We start from the raw sequence: 19,075 nt of genomic DNA on the forward strand, positions 1-19,075 counted from the left end.
CAATGGAAACAGTGTCAGACTTTATTTTTGGGGGCTCCCAAATCACTGCAGATGGTGACTGCAGCCAGGAAATTAAAAGACGCTTACTCCTTGGAAGGAAAGTTATGACCAACCTAGATAGAATATTCAAAAGCAGAGACATTACTTTGCCAACAAAGGTCCGTCTAGTCAAGGCTATGGTTTTTCCAGTGGTCATGTATGGATGTGAGAGTTGGACTGTGAAGAAAGCTGAGCACCAAAGAATTGATGCTTTTGAACTGTAGTGTTGGAGAAGACTCTTGAGAGTCCCTTGGACTGCAAGAAGATACAACCAGTCCATCCTGAAGGAGATCAGTCCTGGGTGTTCTTTGGAAGGACTGATACTAAAGCTGAAACTCCAGTGCTTTGTCCACCTGATACGAAGAACTGACTCATTAGAAAAGACCCTGAAGCTGGGAAAGATTGAAGGTGGGAGGAGAAGGGGATGACAGAGGATGAAATGGCTGGATGGCATCACCGACTCAATGGACATGAGTTTGAGTAAACTCCGGGAGTTGGTGATGGACAGGGAAGCCTGGCGTGCTGCGATTCATGGGGTCTCAAAGAGTCGGACACAACTGAGCGACTGATCTGATCTGATCTGATCTGTGTTAACAGTAGTTACCTCTGGGGATTAGAATACATATGTGTGAAGGAAAAGAGGATATATGCTTTATTACTTTAAACTGGTAGGGTTATTGGGATTTTCAGTGTCTAATTCCAGTATCAGCTATGATTTTTCATTAATCACTCTAGAAAGTTAGCAGAGAGATCACTTTGTTGACAAAGGTCCGTATAGTCAAAACTATGGTTTTCCATTAGTCATGTATGGATGTGAGAGTTGGACCATAAAGAAAGCTGAGTGCTAAAGAATTGATGGTTTTGGACTATGGTGTTGGAGAAGACTCTTGAAAGTCCCTTGCACTGAAAGGAGATCAAACCAGTCAATCCTAAAGGAAATCAGTCCTGAAGATTCATTGGAAGGACTGATGCTGAAGCTCTAATACTTTGGCCACCTGATGTAAAAAGCAGACTCACTGGAAAAGACCCTGATGCTGGGAAAAATTGAGGGCAAGAGAGAAAGGGGCAACAGAGGATAAGATGGTGGGATGGCATCATTGACTCAATAGATATGAGTTTTAGGAAACTCAGGGAGATAGTGATAGAGAAGCCTTGCATGCCACAGTTTATGGGGTCGCAAAGAGTTGGACATGACTTAGAGACTGAACAACAACAATGAGGCTTTATCTTTCCTTACTGATACTCCTTATTTATTCAATTTCTAACCTAACCAAAAAAAAATCTCCCCAAACTCTCCCTCTGCTACTTTGGTGTTTTCAGACACCTGCAATTCACGACTAGAACTAGCTCATTTCTTTTAAAGAGGTGATAAAGGAAAAGGTTATACAATTTTAGATCAAAGATTTTGAGTTATGAAAGTATGGGGGAAAGTTGAGTTTTGCTGACTAAGCCAAGAGCTGGGACATTAATAGAATTCCTAACCCTCCCAGTTACTTGGGAATGAAATAGTATCAATCTTCACTGCAGGGGTTGACGAAATGAGACTCTGTAAGAAAAGAGTTTAGCACTGTATCTGGTTCATGGCGGTGAGGGTGAGGGTGAGGTAAGGAGGGACTCCGTAACTATTAGCCATCATCACTGTTGTTTATATTAATACATATCACACACATTTATAACAGTGATTTAGATGCCCTAATAACAAAAAGGCATTAATAGAGATTGTTTTATTAACCTTGATATCCCAGACATCTAGTCAAGGTGCTCAATGAACATTTATTGAGTCAAACGACTGATACAATAAAGTGATAATAGTACCTGCCTCGGAGAAGGCAATGGCACCCCACTCCAGTACTCTTGCCTGGAAAACCCCATGGATGGAGGAGTCTGCTGGGCTACAGTCCATGGGGTCGCACAGAGTCGCACACGAGTGAAGCGACTTAGCAGCAGCAGCAGTGCCTACCTCATGGGGTTCTTTTCAGGATTAAATGAGTCAGTGCTAATCAACCTCTTAGAAGAGTGCTGCATATGTATTGAGTTGGCCAAAAAGTTTGCTCAGGTTTCCATAAGATTCAGTTCCATGAGACTAAATGTTTGCTTTTTGAGGTCCTCAGTTCCTTTATGAGAATACAAAGCCCACCATCCTCTTAAGACTTTTGGTTTGAGGATCCATTTGGCAGCAAAACCAAACTACTTAGAAGGTCTTTATGTATCCCACCTAAAGTGAATATTTTGTTTAGCTGCAGAAACACTGAGGTGTTTGATTATTCAGTGGACCCTTGACAATATGGGTTTGGGCTGTGCAGATTCACTTATACAGATTTTTTTCAATAGTTCAGTTCAATTCAGTTCTGTTCAGCCGCTCAGTCAGGTCCGACTCTTTGCAAGCCCACAGATTCCAGCACGCCAGGCTTCCCTGTCCATCACCAACTCCCAGAACTTGCTCAAACTCATGTCCATTGAGTCGGTGATGCCATCCAACCATCTCATCCTCTGTTGTCCCCTTCTCCTCCCACCTTCAGTCTTTCCCAGCATCAGGGTCTCTTCAAATGAGTCAGTTCTTTGCATCAGGTGGCCAAAGTATTGGAGTTTCAGCTTTTCAATAGTAAATACCCCAATACTGCACAATCGTAGCTGGTTGAATCAGTGTATGTGGAGCTATAGATACAGAGGAAACACAGGTAGGAACCACGTACACAGAGGACTGACCATAGGTTCCATGTGGATTTTCAATTGCACATTGTTCAAGGGTCAAACTGTAGTTGCTACTGCTAGTACTCCTGGAGATGCTATAGGTGATACTCACAGTACACGTGCCACATTATCTTTATGGAGTAGCAAACATTCTGATTTCTGCAACACATGTGGTATGAGGACTCTAGTTAAGGGACTGTGGACCACTGCAATCATCTTTGGAAAGTCTTGTAACATAGGTTTCAGTAGCATGAATATAGACATCTGACTTTGAAGAAAATTGAGAACATGAAAAACTTACATGCTAAAAGGTGGCATCTGAATTTTTAAAATACAGATGAAAACCAGATGACTAATTAGCCTTTCATAAGATAAATGCCTCCAGCCTGCCTTCACTCTAGTTATTTCCCTTCCAGTCTTACATTGGGCAAGGCGTGAGATTAATTAGGTCCCTCCTGCTGCTTTCTTAGGGACTTTCCCTGGTGAATTAGCACCTTTTTATTTTTATGTCTCCCTTTCTACCAGCTCTGATTATTAATATTTCAACATGTTTAAGCTTTCTCCATGATAAATATTCCTCTAATAGCCCAAGTTCTCCTTCGGTAGACACCTTATATTCCTCTTGAAATACAGTTTACATCCACTACATCTTTTTCTTTTTTAATCCCTCAGTCTATGACACCTTGGCTTTCCATTCTCACCAATGCATTGAAAATGCTCATCAAGTTTACCAAATATCCAATAATTCCATAGTGCATCCAGATTGGTCTTCCTTAATACAAATGTGACCACGTCTGTCCCTTCTTAAAACCCTCCATAGTTTTTCAATGTCTTCATAATAAAGTCTACATATATTCAGAGAGGCTTATGTTTTACAACTCTCTTCTAAACTCCACAGTCAGTCCATCAATTCACAGATGCTGCCTGAATACCGACAATGTGTTAGGCAAGTTCTGAGCTTGAGGATACAGCAAACCAGCAATAGTTTCAGACGTCAAGAAGCTTATATAACCTAGTAGCTAGGAATTGGGATATATATAAACAAAGATATTCCAGATTCTAGTAACTATTATAACGATAGAATGGCAGATGTGGTATATCAGGATATCTGGGTGGCATTACAGCTGAAAGAAGGGGGCGGCAGAGGAAGAGATGCTTAGATAGGCATCACCAACTCAATGGACATGAATCTGAGCAAACTCCAGGAGAGAGTGAAGGACAGAGGAGCCTGGTGTGCTGCAGCCCATTGGGTCACGAAGAGTCAGACACAGCTTCGCCACTGAGCAACAACATAGTTGAGAGAGCTGAATGTCTTAGCCAAACATGGCCAGCACACTGCTACTCAGTTTTCAGCCAAGACTTCCTTTGGCAAGTTTTCCTCTAGCCTTGAATTTGGGCTGGCTGCAGTTCCTAGATGCTCCGAAGCACTGCGTGTTAACTCCGTGTCTTCACCACTCTCATTTGCCTATGTCACTGCCATTACCTGTTTGATTCCACCCCCAGCAGGAACTGGCCTTTTTGTTGCTGGTTACATAACAACACTGATAGCACTTGGTATGCCTGAACTGCTCAATCTATATTTCCTAAAGGATAGATGAAGTAATACAGTAATTAATTTTCCTGACCTTAAAGTCCAGTTTTGTTTTGTTTTTAGGGCCCACTATTTTGAAGAGGGACATTTGTCTTCTGAAAAAGTATTTGGCTGACTGAAGGAAAAGTCACATGAAACATTCCACTCATTATTTTCATTTGCTTTATTATTGTTAACATGAATATTAAAGCAGAAAACTCAATACCTAGATTAAACAATTCATTTTTGGCTTATGCTTTTCCACTTTTTTTTTTTTTTTTAATTCCTAGGCTCTGTGAAAATACGTAATCTTTTCCTATGTGAATTTTGAAATACAAAGTTATAAACTTCGTAAAACCTAATGATTCCTCAGCTGTGTTAAATATTCAACTTGTAATGATAGTTCATAACTGCACAATTATTTTCCTTTTTAATCACATGGATTTCTGTATGTAGAGTAGATAAGCTCTAAGATCCATCTATCCATTTTAAATTCTAACCTCAAGATTAAATATTAATACAAGCATGAAAAACATGATATTTTCAGGCTTGGACATATGCTAATCAACTGTCAAATAGATTACACCTGCCCAAATCTATTCTTTGTTTCAAATGACTCAGCTTGTAAACTGATCCAAGGTAACTGAAAAATTCATCTGAGATCATACAACTTTTAAAAGTCAAACAGAAGTGATCCTTATGCACTGTCTGTATTGAAACTATAAATATTGCTCTAAGACATCATTGTTCGGTCACTAAGTCATGTCCAACTATCTGTGACCCCATGGACTGCAGCACGTCACGCTTCCCTGTTCTTCACTGAGTTTGCTCAAACTCATGTTCAATGAGTCAGTGATACTATCCATTCATCTCATCCTCTATTGCATCCTTCTCCTCTTGCCCTCAATCTTTCCTAGCATCGGGGTCTTTTCCAATGAGTCGGCTCTTCACATCAGGTGGCCAAAGTTTTGGAGCTTCAACTTCAGCACCAGTCCTTCCAATGAGTATTCAGGACTGATTTCCTTTAGGATTCACTGGTTTGATCTCCCTGCTGTCCAAGGGACTCTCAAGAGTCTTCTCCAGCACCACAGTTCAGAAGCATCAATTCTTCAGTGCTCAGTCTTCTTTATGGTCCAACTTTCACATCTATACATGACTATTGGAAAAACTATACCTTTGACTATATGGACCTTTGTCAGCAGTGATCTCTCTATTCTTTAATACACTGTCTAGGTTTGCCATAGTTTTTCTTCCAAGGAGCAAGCATCTTTTAATTTCATGGCTGCAGTCCCTATCTGCAGTGATTCTGGTGCCCCAAAAAATGAAATCTGACAGTGCTTCCACTTTTTCCCTATCCATTGACACCATGAAGGCTTTTAATCATGGAATTCTTACAGTGTAACTATATCCACTGTCTTATAATTTTTCATCCCTCAGTGATAGAGACAGAGGAGGGAAATTAAATAGTTTGGGAATCTCACTAGAGGATTAAAGACAAACAGAATTTTAAGAGGGTTTGTGAGACTGTTATAGGCTAATCACTCAAAAAAAGACAGTAACCTAGCAACAATCTATACCACCTTTAAGGAAGATCAGGTGCATTCAAGTGAAAGACACACTCGACTTGTGAACAAGTCGTGATAGTTAAAACACAAAACAATAGATACGTTACGCGAAGTCAGGAAGTTAATGGTCTTTGAAGAGCAGAATTTCTGTATGTAGTCAAGACAGGAATACAGGTGAAAGGGGAAAGAAACTATTTGAAAGAGGATATTATACCAAAATCTGAGATGAATACTCTATTTTAGTATATGTTAACACCCTTTTGCCGGAGAAGGCAATGGCACCCCACTCCAGTACTCTTGCCTGGAAAATACCATGGACTGAGGAGCCTGATAGGCTGCAGTCCCTGGGGTCGCTGTGAGTCGGACACGAATGAGTGGCTTCGCTTTCACTTTTCACTTTCCTGCATTGGAGAAGGAAATGGCAACCCACTCCAGTGTTCTTGCCTGGAGAATCCCATGGACAGCGGAGCCTGGTGGGCTGCCGTCTCTGGGGTCACACAGAGTCGGACACGACTGAAGAGACTTAGCAGCAGCAGCAGCAACACCCTTTTGCTAATCTACATGTGACTTAAATAGTGCCATGACAGTCTCAGACCACACGGGGTTCAAAGGCAGAACTGATGATGTAAAACCTTTATATCTACCCCCTAACGAGGAAGAAGGTAGTCTTTTCCCCACTTTTTCTTTGATTACAAAAAATGTAGCCCTCTTTGTTCTCGGGGTTGCACTCTTGCTGGCCCACCTGTATCTTTCACAAGCGTCTTATGCTAATGAACTCACTGTTTGCCTATCACTTCGCCTCTTGCTGAATTCTTTCTGAGACAAAACAAAAGAACCTGAGCTTCAGTAAGTTCAGGTGAGAAGGTGAGCAGATTCAATAGGAAAGACAGGTTTTGAGTCCCCTCCTAAGTCAAAGATTGTGGGTTCAAGTCCCATCTGAGAAGGACGGTGGTTTCACCAGCACTAGAGAAACCCTTCCATTTTGATGGTGTATGTATAAAGCTGTCTGGAAACTGAAGCAATGGTAGAGAAATAAACATAATTAATGACATATCATTCCTATGACTGAGGACAATCAACTTCTAAGATTTTAGTGAACAAAGGAAGCATTGTTGTTGTTTAGTTGCCATCTGTATACAACTCTTTGCGACCCCATGGACGGCAGCACACCAGGAAGCCTTAAAGGAAGGAAGCATTAAGGTTCCCTAAATTTTAGCAAAAATCAGACTTTTACAAACCAGACATCAATATTTCCTATTTAATGTTAGACTGTCAGAGTAGCATAGCATAGTGATTAGACTACAGCCTATAGAGAATATCAAATATAAACTCTGCCTCCCTAGTCAGAATGTTGTAGCCAGAACTTCTCACTGTGGCTTTAGCAGGATGAAATCAGCTAAAATATATTCTCCCTTATTTTCTATTAAGGCATCATTACCACTACTAGACTTAGTCTATTTGATTTTGTCTCATTAGTTTTGTTACTCTATTTCTAGGTTACTTTATTGGACTTTGATGATAGGTGTTTCAAACCTTATATGCTTATCCAAAATAAGAGTTAATTTCTTAGCTTGGGTACAGAAATTTTAAAAAGTCAATTTACAGAAGAGCAAATCTGTGGATAAATCTGATAAACAGAATTTAATGGAATCAGATAAAGCAATGGTCAAAAATTTATCTGAATGATGATAAATAAGAAAAAGAGAAACTAAAAAGACATACTAAAGAACACCGTATAATGTCACTTACCCTTAGTTCTTCTTTTGTGTTGAAACTATCAAGAAGCTGCTGATAATGTCTATCTGTCATTTGCCGTAATAGGGACAGGAGACAAGCAACAAACTCCCCCTAATGAAGAAAAAGATCAAGCATATTTTTTTAGCAAGTACATAAAACAACATCAACAACTTACTTTCAACTCTCAAATAGAACACCTCAAGGAAAAAACCCACTAAGATCCAAATTTACCCCATGATACTGTCTTAATCTAAATTAACCATGATATTACAGTCAAAATTTCTCCCTGTGATGATGATCATTTACTTGGTACACATGCATTTTATAATTTAGAGTGTGTGTGTGTGTGTGTGTGTTTAACTTAGGTGGAAGCTTTTCAGTAGGGTAGTAACTACACACACTTAAAGAAGGTGAGGCAATGAGGCTTCTGACTATTAAGCATTTACTGTGCCTTGGTTCATTGTATCATTTAAACCTCTTATCAGTGCTATAAGGTAGGGAATATAATGCTAATTTTTCTTTCTTTTTTTTAATTGAAGTATAGTTGATTACAATGTTGTGTTAATTTCTGCTGTACAGCACAGGGAATACTAATTGAAAGAAAGTAAAATATAGGTTTGGTGGGCTAAAAAGAAATTGGCAGAATTGGAGTTATTTCCAGCTTTTTATACTCCAAGCTCTTCCTATAACTTCCTGCTCAATATTTGAATTCCTATGATCTTCTCCAGCTCTTTAGAGGGCCTATCAGCTAACTTGCTGGGTGTAGAGAAAGCCATACACTGCATAATGTTGGTTTCAATCTCCTTTTAAGACCAGTTAATTTTTTAAAATTTTATTGAAATATAGTTGATTTACAATGTATTAATTTCTGCTGTACAGCAAAGTGATTGTTATATATGTCCTTTTTCATATTATTTTCCATTATGGCTTATCACAGGATATTGAAGATAGACCACTGTGCTATACAGGAGGACAATTTGTTTATCCATCCTGTATATACTAGTTTGTACCCACTAACCCCAAATTCCCAATCCATCCCTCCCCTTTTACCCCTCCTTCCCTCAGCAACCACAAGTCTAAGAACAGTTAAAGTTAATTGTGATTCTTTTGTGCTTGGGTGCTATGCAACTGACTCCTATAAAATCAAAATCTTAAAAATTAATAATGAAAAGGAAAAAAAATGTATAGCATCCACAGATTTGAGGAGTTATAAAATTGTTATCAGGCTTTCCTGGTGACTCAGAGGGAAAAGAATCTGCCCACCAAAGCAGGAGACACAGGAGATGTGGGTGGGTTAGATCCCTTGGTTAGGAAGATCCACTGGAGAAGGAAATGGCAACACACTCCAGCACTCTTGCCTGGAAAATCCAATGGGCAGAGGAGATCAGAGGGCTTCAGTCCATGGGGTCACAAACAGTCAGACACAACTGAGTGACTGAGCACACATACACACACAAAATCATTATTGCTGCATTTCCTGACGCATTTCTAACTTAAAATATTTGTTTTCAATGAAACTTTTGCTCAGCAAAGAATTTACCTACTTTTAAGTACAATAGGAAAAGGAGTAAGTCAAGGCTGTATATTGTCACCCTGCTTATTGAACTTATATGCAGAGTACATCATGGGAAACACAGGGCTGGAAGAAGCACAAGCTGGAATCAAGACTGCTGGGAGAAATATCAATAACCTCAGATATGCAGATGACACCACCCTTATGGCAGAAAGTGAAGAGGAACTAAAAAGCCTCTTGATGAAAGTGAAAGAGGAGAGTGAAAAAGTTGGCTTAAAGCTCAACATTCAGAAAATGAAGATCATGGCATCTGGTCCCATCACTTCATGGCAAATAGATGGGGAAACAATGGAAACAGTGTCAGACTTTCTTTTTTTGGGCTCCCAAATCACTGCAGATGGTGACTGCAGCCATGAAATTAAAAGACGCTTACTCCTTGGAAGGAAAGTTATGACCAACCTAGATAGAATATTCAAAAGCAGAGACATTACTTTGCCAACAAAGGTCCGTCTAGTCAAGGCTATGGTTTTTCCAGTGGTCATGTATGGATGTGAGAGTTGGACTGTGAAGAAAGCTGAGCACCAAAGAATTGATGCTTTTGAACTGTAGTGTTGGAGAAGACTCTTGAGAGTCCCTTGGACTGCAAGAAGATACAACCAGTCCATCCTAAAGGAGATCAGTCCTGGGTGTTCTTTGGAAGGACTGATGCTAAAGCTGAAACTCCAATGCTTTGTCCATCTGATATGAAGAACTGACTCATTAGAAAAGACTCTGAAGCTGGGAAAGATTGAAGGTGGGAGGAGAAGGGGATGACAGAGGATGAAATGGCTGGATGGCATCACCGACTCGATGGACATGAGTTTGAGTAAACTCCGGGAGTTGGTGATGGACAGGGAGGCCTGGCGTGCTGCGATTCATGGGGTCTCAAAGAGTCGGATATGACTGCGCAACTGAACTGAACTGAACTGAAGTACATTTAAAACAGTATAAGCACAATAAGAGAGGTAACCAGTGGTAAGTGAATGTGGATTAAGAGAAATGCAGTTTAATTGGGAATTGGATTCTTCGAGTTTTCATGGGAAAATATTATAGACTCATATGTACAACTTGAGACTAAAAGCTCAGAGAAGTGGCATTTACCAATAGCAGTAGCTAAGTCAAGACAGTCAAAGCCACCAGGCTATGGGAGGCCCAAGGATGCTACTTTATGGCCATGTTAGTGGTAAGAATCCACCTGCCAATGCAGGTGATGCAAGAGATGCAGTTTAATCCCTGGGTTGGGAAGATCCCCTGGAGGAGGATATGGCAACCCACTCCAGTATTCTTAACTGGAAAATTCCATGGATGGAGGAGCCTAGTGGACTATAGACCACTGGGTTGCAAGAGTCAGACATGACTGAGCGACTGAGTGCACACACACACATGCGCGCACGCGCACACACACACATGCGCGCACGCGCACACACACACACACACAGTACCAAGAAATGCAAGTTGACTCCTTGCATGTGTATAATAATTTGCAACACACAGATATGACAAATTAATATTTCTACACATTTTTTAGGACAAATATTTAAGAGCTCACCAGTACAGGCTAGCAGAAATACTCTCTAAGCTCAATATATTACTTTGTTAATGTCTGCACTTTTTAGCTGCTCTTATGTCTCAACCTGAAAACACAAATCTATTTTTCATTCAATTTTTGAAAACACAAATCTATTTTTAATTCAATTTTTCATTTTTGTTTTTTCTACGCCTTAACCACACTATCTCCAATGTATCTACGAGATTAACATTCTTAGACTATTTATTTCAACATACATTCTGTCTATGAATAGTGATATATCTTAAGTGACATTATTTTTAATGATTTTAGTAAATCATAAAAATTACTCAAAAATGAGAAGATTTTCATTAAATCTTTACAGTCACTGTACTAAGAGAATCTCTCTCTGAATCCATATTATTGACTATTTATTTATGTTACATCTGGTTTAGGCCCAATGCAAACAACTTGTCATGCTAATCTCTCATCCTGGCACATTTAAGACATGTTGTCAATTCCAATATCTACCTTACAATGTCATTTTATTTATTCACTTCATCAGTTTAGGAACATTTAACCCTGTTAAAAGGCCGAGATGTCCAATATTTCACTGACATATTTTTCACCTGTAATTTTAAGAGACTTTAAGTGTCTGCATGAAAGCTGTAGACTCATAATTTGTTAAAAATAAAAAATTACTGTCGGCCAAGGTTCAATTCATATTAATGTTGGAATTTAAGTACAAATCACCTTTAGCAAGAACTCCACGCCACAGTGGTTGCATGCATATTACAGCTAGATTGAGTATAATGGCCATTTCCACCAATACCTGGGAATAAGGTTAGTAGATGGCTATAAGGTCTTCAAGAAACCTTCCATTATATATACCCAAATTTCCCCCAGGATTCCCCCTTATAGAATTCTGTCTTCTTCTTCCCTCAAACACAGTCCATAGCACACAAAAACTTTAGACAAATGTAGAGCTATGTCTTAGACATGGCTCCTGCTGAACTGAGTCACCCTCACTATAAATGGTGCTGAACAGAACTATGTACACAGATGCATTTACCAACTGGAAGGAACTCTGGAGTCCAATAGTTGTGGGGGTGAACAAATGGCCATATATGCCTCTTTATAAAATCTGCTTCCATGTACAATGAGACGTTTGAAAGGAACTGATTACAATGGTGCTCTACCCTCCCCCAACTCTCCTCAACTAGTGAGAGTATTTTAAAGCTTAAACAGCAGTTGGTAGAAGAACAAGAAGTACAACCCATTTAGATGGTAAAAATAAGGCTACTGTTATCTGGAATTGTGACAGGAGTGGAAGCCAGTTGCCCTGTTGGTGTTACCAGGAGACAGGGTGACAGATGTGGCACTTACAGAGAGCTGAAACATGTCACCATGACACACGGTGGGCCCGGCTTTTACCCACAGCATGTCCGCTTATAGTGGGCACTTTTTCTGTAAAGACAGAAAGGTGCTCAGGGTAGGACTGCCATGGAAAAACTCCCTATTCAGAGAGCCTGTTCTCTAATTCAGAAAGAGGAAGAAATTAGGTCTTCAGTGCCCAGAGAAATAACCTTGCCAATGATCAGGACCTATTTCTCACCTTAGAATTAGTTAAAAAGTAAGTAGCTCTTTTAGGGGCTTTCCTGGTAGCTCAGCAGTAAAAATCTGCCTGCCAATATAGTAGATGCAGGTTCAATCCCTGGGCCAGGAAAATCCCCTGGAGAAGGAAACAGCAACCCATTACGGTATTCTTGCCTGGGAAATCCCAAGGACAGAGGACCTGGAGGGCTACAGTCCATTGGGTCAAGAGTTGGACACGACTTAGCAACTAAACAGCAATAATAAACAACAATAAAGCAGCTCTTATAGGAAACTGCCTTTAGCAGGAAGCCCCTTTTCCTTGTCACTTTAGCAGTGATACACTATAACTAACTTTTAAACCAGGCACCCTCATGTTCTACTCATCTCCAGCCCAACACAGCTTTCAAATCTTTTAATCACACAATACTTTGCCTAACTTGTCCATTCTTTCTGTAGATCAAAGAAGTAGAAATGAAGAATAAGTAATGAACAAATGACCAGATCTCTTCTCTAGCTTTCCCTTCAGTAATCTACAAAATGTGTGACCGAACTGTATGAACAAGATAACATCTAGAGAACGATCACAAGGGTTGGACAAGTCTGCACACAGTTGAAGAATGGCGGTGATTCTGACACCCTATCTCCATGATGAACTGAGGTTACTTGTTTCTTTTAAAAGCTTTTGTTGCTGAGCAGAATCTTTGGAGGTGGTTTTGGGGAATGCTGAGTTCACCATCTCCCCAGATGGCTGGCATTTTGATTAAAGGCATCTTTCTTTTCTACCATTTGTGAATGTGTAATTGATCTTGTAAACGGGAAGCAGCCGAACTTGATTCATTCAATAACAACAACAACATAGGTATTACTTCTACAATAATAATAATATTATGGACTGGTGTTGCTACCATAATTACTAATGGCTAAAATGTACTGATAGTGCTTAAACACGTCTATAGATTTGATGAAACCCTCAAACTCACGTTGAGATAAGTACAATTACTTTCTCTATTTTAAAGGCAATTAAACAGAAGTTTGCCCAGAGCATGCACAGCTAATCACAGGGCAGAGTAGGATTCAGACCAGGTCTGCTTGGGGATTCGGGAAAAAAAAAAAAAAAACTATCTTGAAGCATAAAATCTATAAAATCCAAGATACCAAACTATTTAAGTGCATATTTCTTGCAAACTTCATCCCACATACCCAGAGTTTGGTTTGGTACATGGCAAGGGCCACAAAACAGCTACGTGTGGGAAGGGTTTCACTTTATGTGATTTTCCTAAAATTGTAGCAAACCGGACAAACCCCTTGTCTGCCCAAACCCACCCATGAGCATCACTCACTGCTTTCTCAAGTCTCTTAATGTGCACTGATTATTATACTGTGAGGACTTCCACTGGTAAATAATGCACCCGCCAAGGAGGAGACACAGGTTCGATCCCTGGGTGGGGAAGATCCCCTGGAGGAGGAAGTGGCAACCCACTCCAGTATTCTTGCTGGGGAAATCCTATGCACAGAGGAGCCTAGAGGGCTACAGTCCAAGGAGTTGCAAAGAGTCGGAAACAACTGAGCAACTAAACTACAGCATTACGCTGTGAAGACCTACAGGTCATGTATGGCCCAGAAAAATTTGACAGCTTCAACCCTGTTGATAGATACAAAGCAGTTTGACAAAGAGTTTTAGCTTTTGATCTTGGGCAGTCTTTGACCACATGGAGCATTTCCTGTGATTTTGTTTGCTCGGCTATTATAATTTTAGGACTGTGTTGGAGCTGTATTGCCAGGAAGCAGTTGAAATGTCACCAGCAAAACCAAAATGAAGGAGACTTTCTTCTGCTTTGGGGAAGCTGGAGTATATATGCTTTTCCCAATTCCATCTGCCAAGTACAACAAAAACCCCTCCATTATATATAAAACAAACAAGATGACTCTGGAAAGTGGAAAGAGAACAGGCCTGCTAGAGACCTCAGACCCAAGAAAGGACAGGGTGCTGTGTTTTCTGGGTTTTCTTTTTGCCTCCTATATCCTGCTCCTGGAGTTGAAGAAGCTGGCCTCCTTGAAATAACAGTAATTGTAACAATCTACCTAACTACCCCCGCTACCCTCGCCTCTGCTCGGCATCTCCCAGAAAGCCTGCTCTCTTAAGCCAAAGCACCAGAAAAGGGTAAGTTTAACAAGACAAAACTTTTAGCAGTCACTTCTCCTGTAGCTGAACATCACAAAAATCTGGCTGTTTTCAAACCTGCAAGAGCCAAATGGGGAGTCCAGATTTCCCTGTTTACAAGGCTGTGATGGGATACCCCAACATCTGTCTCCAGAATGGAGAGTCAAACAGGGGGCAGGTATTTTCATGGTGACTCTTCTGTGTCCGTGAAGCCAAGGTAAGGAGCCTGGATTTCTGCCTCCAACTGCCCATCATGAGTTGGCATCCTAACCCTTTCCTTGCTAAGTAGTGTCACATAAAGCCATGTGAAACAGAAGGTTTAAATAAGATCCAGAGTCTTATAATACAAAAATGTCCAGATTTCAACTGAAGATCACTCATCATACAAAAATCCAAGAAGATCTCAAACTGAATGAAAAACGACAAGAGATGTCAACACTGAGATAATAGAGATGTTAAAATTATCTGACACAATGAATATAAAAATCAACTCAAAATGGTTCACAGAGTTTAATGTGACATATAAAACTATAATACTTTTAGCAAAAGAGAAAAAAACCTAGGAGATAACCTTCAGAATATAGGGCTAGACAAAAAGAGTTCTTAAACTTGACATCAAAAGCATGATCCATCAAAGGAAAAACTGATAAACTGGACTTCATCAAAATTAAAAACTTTTGCTCTACAACAAAAAGACCCTGTTAAAACGATGAAAAAACAAGCTACAGAGTGGGATAAAATATTTGTAAATGACATATTCAACCAAGGACAGCAATCCAATTAGAAAAAGGAGAAAAGACATAAAAAGACATTCCACTGAAAGCAATATATAGATGGCAAAAAAGTATGTGAAAAGATGTTTGGCCTCATTAATCATTAGGGAAATGCAAGTCAAAACCATGATAAGATACCACTACCCGCCTATCAGAGTGTCCCCATCCTTCCCCATTCCCCAAAGTGACAACACTAAATGCTTATGAGGTTCTGAGAAATTGGGTCATTCATTATACACTGCATATATGAGAATGTAAAGTTATACACCCATTATGGAAATAGGTAAGGCCATTTATTAAAAACCAAAATAGGCTACTACCATACAATCCAGCAACCATACTCCTGGGAGTATTTATCCTAGAGAAATGAAGAAATATGCTTATATAAAAACTTGCATGCAAATGTCTATAGTAGCTTTGTTAGTAACAGCCAAATTCTGGAAACAACCAAGATGGCTTTCGGTATAGCATATCTATAGCACATCCACACCATGAAAACTACTAAGAAAAAGGAACAGATATATATATTTATATATATGTATATATACACATACACATTGACCTGGATGAATTTCTAGAGGATTAAGCTGAGTTAAAAGAAAAAAGCCAATCACAAAAGTTATGTACTGTATGGTTCTACTTGTATAACATTCTTTTTAAAATTTTTTAAAAATCATAGTCAATTTACAACGTTGTACCAATTCTCTGTTGTACAGCAAAGTGGCTCAAGTACAGCATTCTTAAAATGACAAAATAACAAGAAAAGGAGAACAAATTTTGCGGTTGACAGGCTTAAGAAGGAGGTGAAGATGGGAGAGAATTGAGTTTGGCTATAAAAGGGCAAGATAGGGGATTCTTGGGGTGGTGGAATATTCTGCATCTTGACTGCATTACTGTCTATATCCTAGTTGTGATACTGTGCTATAGTTCTGAAAGACGTTACCATTAGGGAAACTGGATAAAAGGAACGTGGAATATCTGTATTATTTTTCACAACTGCATGTGACTCAAATTATCACAAAATAAAAATTTCAGAAAAACATGAGAAGACAGAACAAAAAAATTCAAAACAAACTCCCGCAAACTTTCAAACCCATAATGATCTCCAGTGGTTTTAAGAAAAAACATGTTTTGAGCATTTACTATAGACAAAAGAGTTGCCAAATACACAAAGCTAACCCTATGAGGTAGGTGGCATTTTACACATGAAATTAATAGCTTGTTCTTCTTTTCTTTAATAAGGCAGTACAACTATTACATATATTAGGAAGTTTTTTCATATAATCTTTAACCTTTGTTTGTTAAAAGAAGTTGAGTAACTTTACTTCCCAAACCCAGAGCTTGGCAGGAAGAACCAGGTAAATCTCAGCTCTGAAAGCAGAGAAAATAAGATTCAATACAAAATGGCCATCCTTAAGGCATTCAATCCTGGCAGGACAGCCAGCGTGGGCTTTCTTTTTTGTTGTTGTTTGTTGTTTAGTCCCTAAGTCCTGCCCAACTCTTTTGTGACACCATGGTCTGTACCCCACTCTGTCCATGGGACTTCCCAGACAAGAATACTGCAATGGGTTGCCGTTTCCTCCTCCAGGGGATCTTCCTGACCCAGGAATCGAACCTGCACCTCCTGGGTTGGCAGGTGGGATTTTTACTACTGAGACACCTGGGAAATCCTTTATTTCTTTAAGTAAAAGAAAAAAAATATTATCTTCATCAGGAGCTAGGCAAACATTCTTATGATAGTGGTTCTACAGTGCACAATTTGTAAAAATAATAGCAAAAGGCTGACATTTTGGTTAATAACCATGAAAACTATAACATCTACTGCCATTTCTGCAAGTGGTATTTAGAAGAATGTTCTGAATCAGACCTTAAAAAAAAAAAAAAAGCCCACACTGGTCAACTGAATGTGAGTTTCAAATGTGAAAATTTACCCATCCATCCATCTATATCTCTCTCTCTTTACACACACATATATAAATATATATACAAATAAACTATCACATAAATTATGGCTTAATATTTATAACTCATGCTACATTAAATTCATAAAATAGTGGAGCTTGAAGATATCTCAAAATCACCAAGTCAAACTTCCACAATTTATAGCTGAGGAAACTGACCTCCCCCACCAACCTGCCACCAAATTAAGATCCTTACTGCTGCTGCTGCTAAGTCCCTTCAGTCATGTCCGACTCTGTGCGACTCCAGAGACGGCAGCCCACCCGTCCCTGGGGTTCTCCAGGCAAGAACACTGGAGTGGGTTGCCATTTCCTTCTCCAATGCATGAAAGTGAAAAGTGAAAGTGAAGTCGCTTAGTCGTGTCCGACTCTTAGCAACCCCATGGACTGCAGCCTACCAGGCTCCTCCGTCCATGTGATTTTCCAGGCAGGAGTACTGGAATGGGGTGCCATTGCCTTCTCCAAAGATCCTTACTAGCCATACAGAAAAATTCACAATCAAAACTTAGGACCCTTGACTGCTATTGGCCTGTTTCAATGTTCTAACTTTCTCAAGCAATTTGATGAATGAAAAGAGAATGGATAGTTATCAATGAGACTGAGGATATAGAGCCACAGATTAACTTGAATTTGGCAAAATGGGGGGGAAAAAAAAACTGGGCCAATTTGGGCTTTCTGCAATTAGAAATATCTTAATCCAAGATCTTTTAACAAATATGCATCTTATTCCCATCCCCTGGTAAAACGAAGGTAAACTTACATACATTTGAAATGAACACAGATCATCTCCCAAGTTCAGATTCCCCAGATTCTTACAGCAACCCACCCTCAAAGCAACTGAGGTTTTAACAAGCACAACTCTGCAGTTTTGCGCCATGGCCTCACCGTGACATCCTGGAACTGAAGCCTCATGGTGGAGCCAGATGGCTGCGGACGACTGGTGATCTCCAAGATGGTTCTCAGCAGGATGTCCAGCAGGCTGGCCACTATCACATCTATTTCCTCCAGCACAGATTTTTCCTAAAGGAAAAAGAAATAATGTGCTCAGGAAATTGTGGCCTAAAATAAGAGTCCTAACAAAGGACTGGAGCTTGTCAGTCCTGGACCTCTCCTAATTTATCTAAGTGAATGACCTTTCATAGAAAACAAAATGCACAGAGATGTTAATATTTTACCCAAGAGTATGTGACTTCGCAGTGCAGTGGGAACCTGGGATGCAAGTAAAAAGATGGGGTGATGGTCTGGAACATACCCCAAACTAATTCAGAACACCAGCTATGCCACTAACATGGTGTGTGTCTCTCTGTGAGTTAAGTTTGCCTCTCTGGGCCTGACAGTTCACTAAACACCCCTTTTGGTTTTAAGAGTTTGTAATCTTTTGATTTCAGATTGTGTTTACATTTACTCTTCTCATCACCAGAGCTGCATGGGTCATTTTCCAAAACTCCTAAGTGTAAATGACTATTCCTATAAAGTGATTTTTCAGTTCAGTTCAGTCGCTCAGTCATGTCCGACTCTGCAACCCCATTAATTGCAGCACGCCAGGCCTCCCTGTCCATCACCAACTCCCGGAGTTCACTCAAACTCACATCCATCAGGTCGGTGATGCCATCCAGCCATCTCATCCTCTGTTGTCCCCTTCTCCTCCTGCCCCCAATCCCTCCCAGCATCAGTCTTTTCCAATAAGTCAACTGTTCGCATGAGGTGGCCAAAGTACTGGAGTTTCAGCTTTAGCATCAGTCCTTCCAAAGAACACCCAGGACTGATCTATAGAATGGACTGGTTGGATCTCCTTGCAGTCCAAGGGACTCTCAAGAGTCTTCTCCAACACCACAGTTCAAAAGCATCAATTCTTCGGTGCTCAGCTTTCTTCACAGTCCAACTCTCACATCCATACATGACCACTGGAAAAACCATAGCCTTGAC

At 40.0% G+C, this 19,075-nt stretch overlaps 1 protein-coding gene across 1 annotated transcript in view; it reads right to left on the reverse strand.

Moving 5' to 3' along the window:
* Positions 1-19,075, reverse strand: part of DOCK4 (dedicator of cytokinesis 4) — a 477,425-nt gene that overhangs the window by 110,501 nt on the left and 347,849 nt on the right. Inside the window, exons 25-26 of the mRNA XM_010831178.1 lie at positions 18,035-18,169; positions 7,615-7,713 (exon numbers count right to left, since the gene is read on the reverse strand). Coding sequence (XP_010829480.1) covers positions 7,615-7,713; positions 18,035-18,169 — 234 coding nt within the window. The remainder of the gene's footprint in view (positions 1-7,614; positions 7,714-18,034; positions 18,170-19,075) is intronic.

Source organism: Bison bison, unplaced genomic scaffold (genome assembly GCF_000754665.1).
Source record: "Bison bison bison isolate TAMUID 2011002044 unplaced genomic scaffold, Bison_UMD1.0 scf7180017864525, whole genome shotgun sequence".
In the NCBI taxonomy this organism is placed as follows: Eukaryota; Metazoa; Chordata; class Mammalia; order Artiodactyla; family Bovidae; genus Bison; species Bison bison.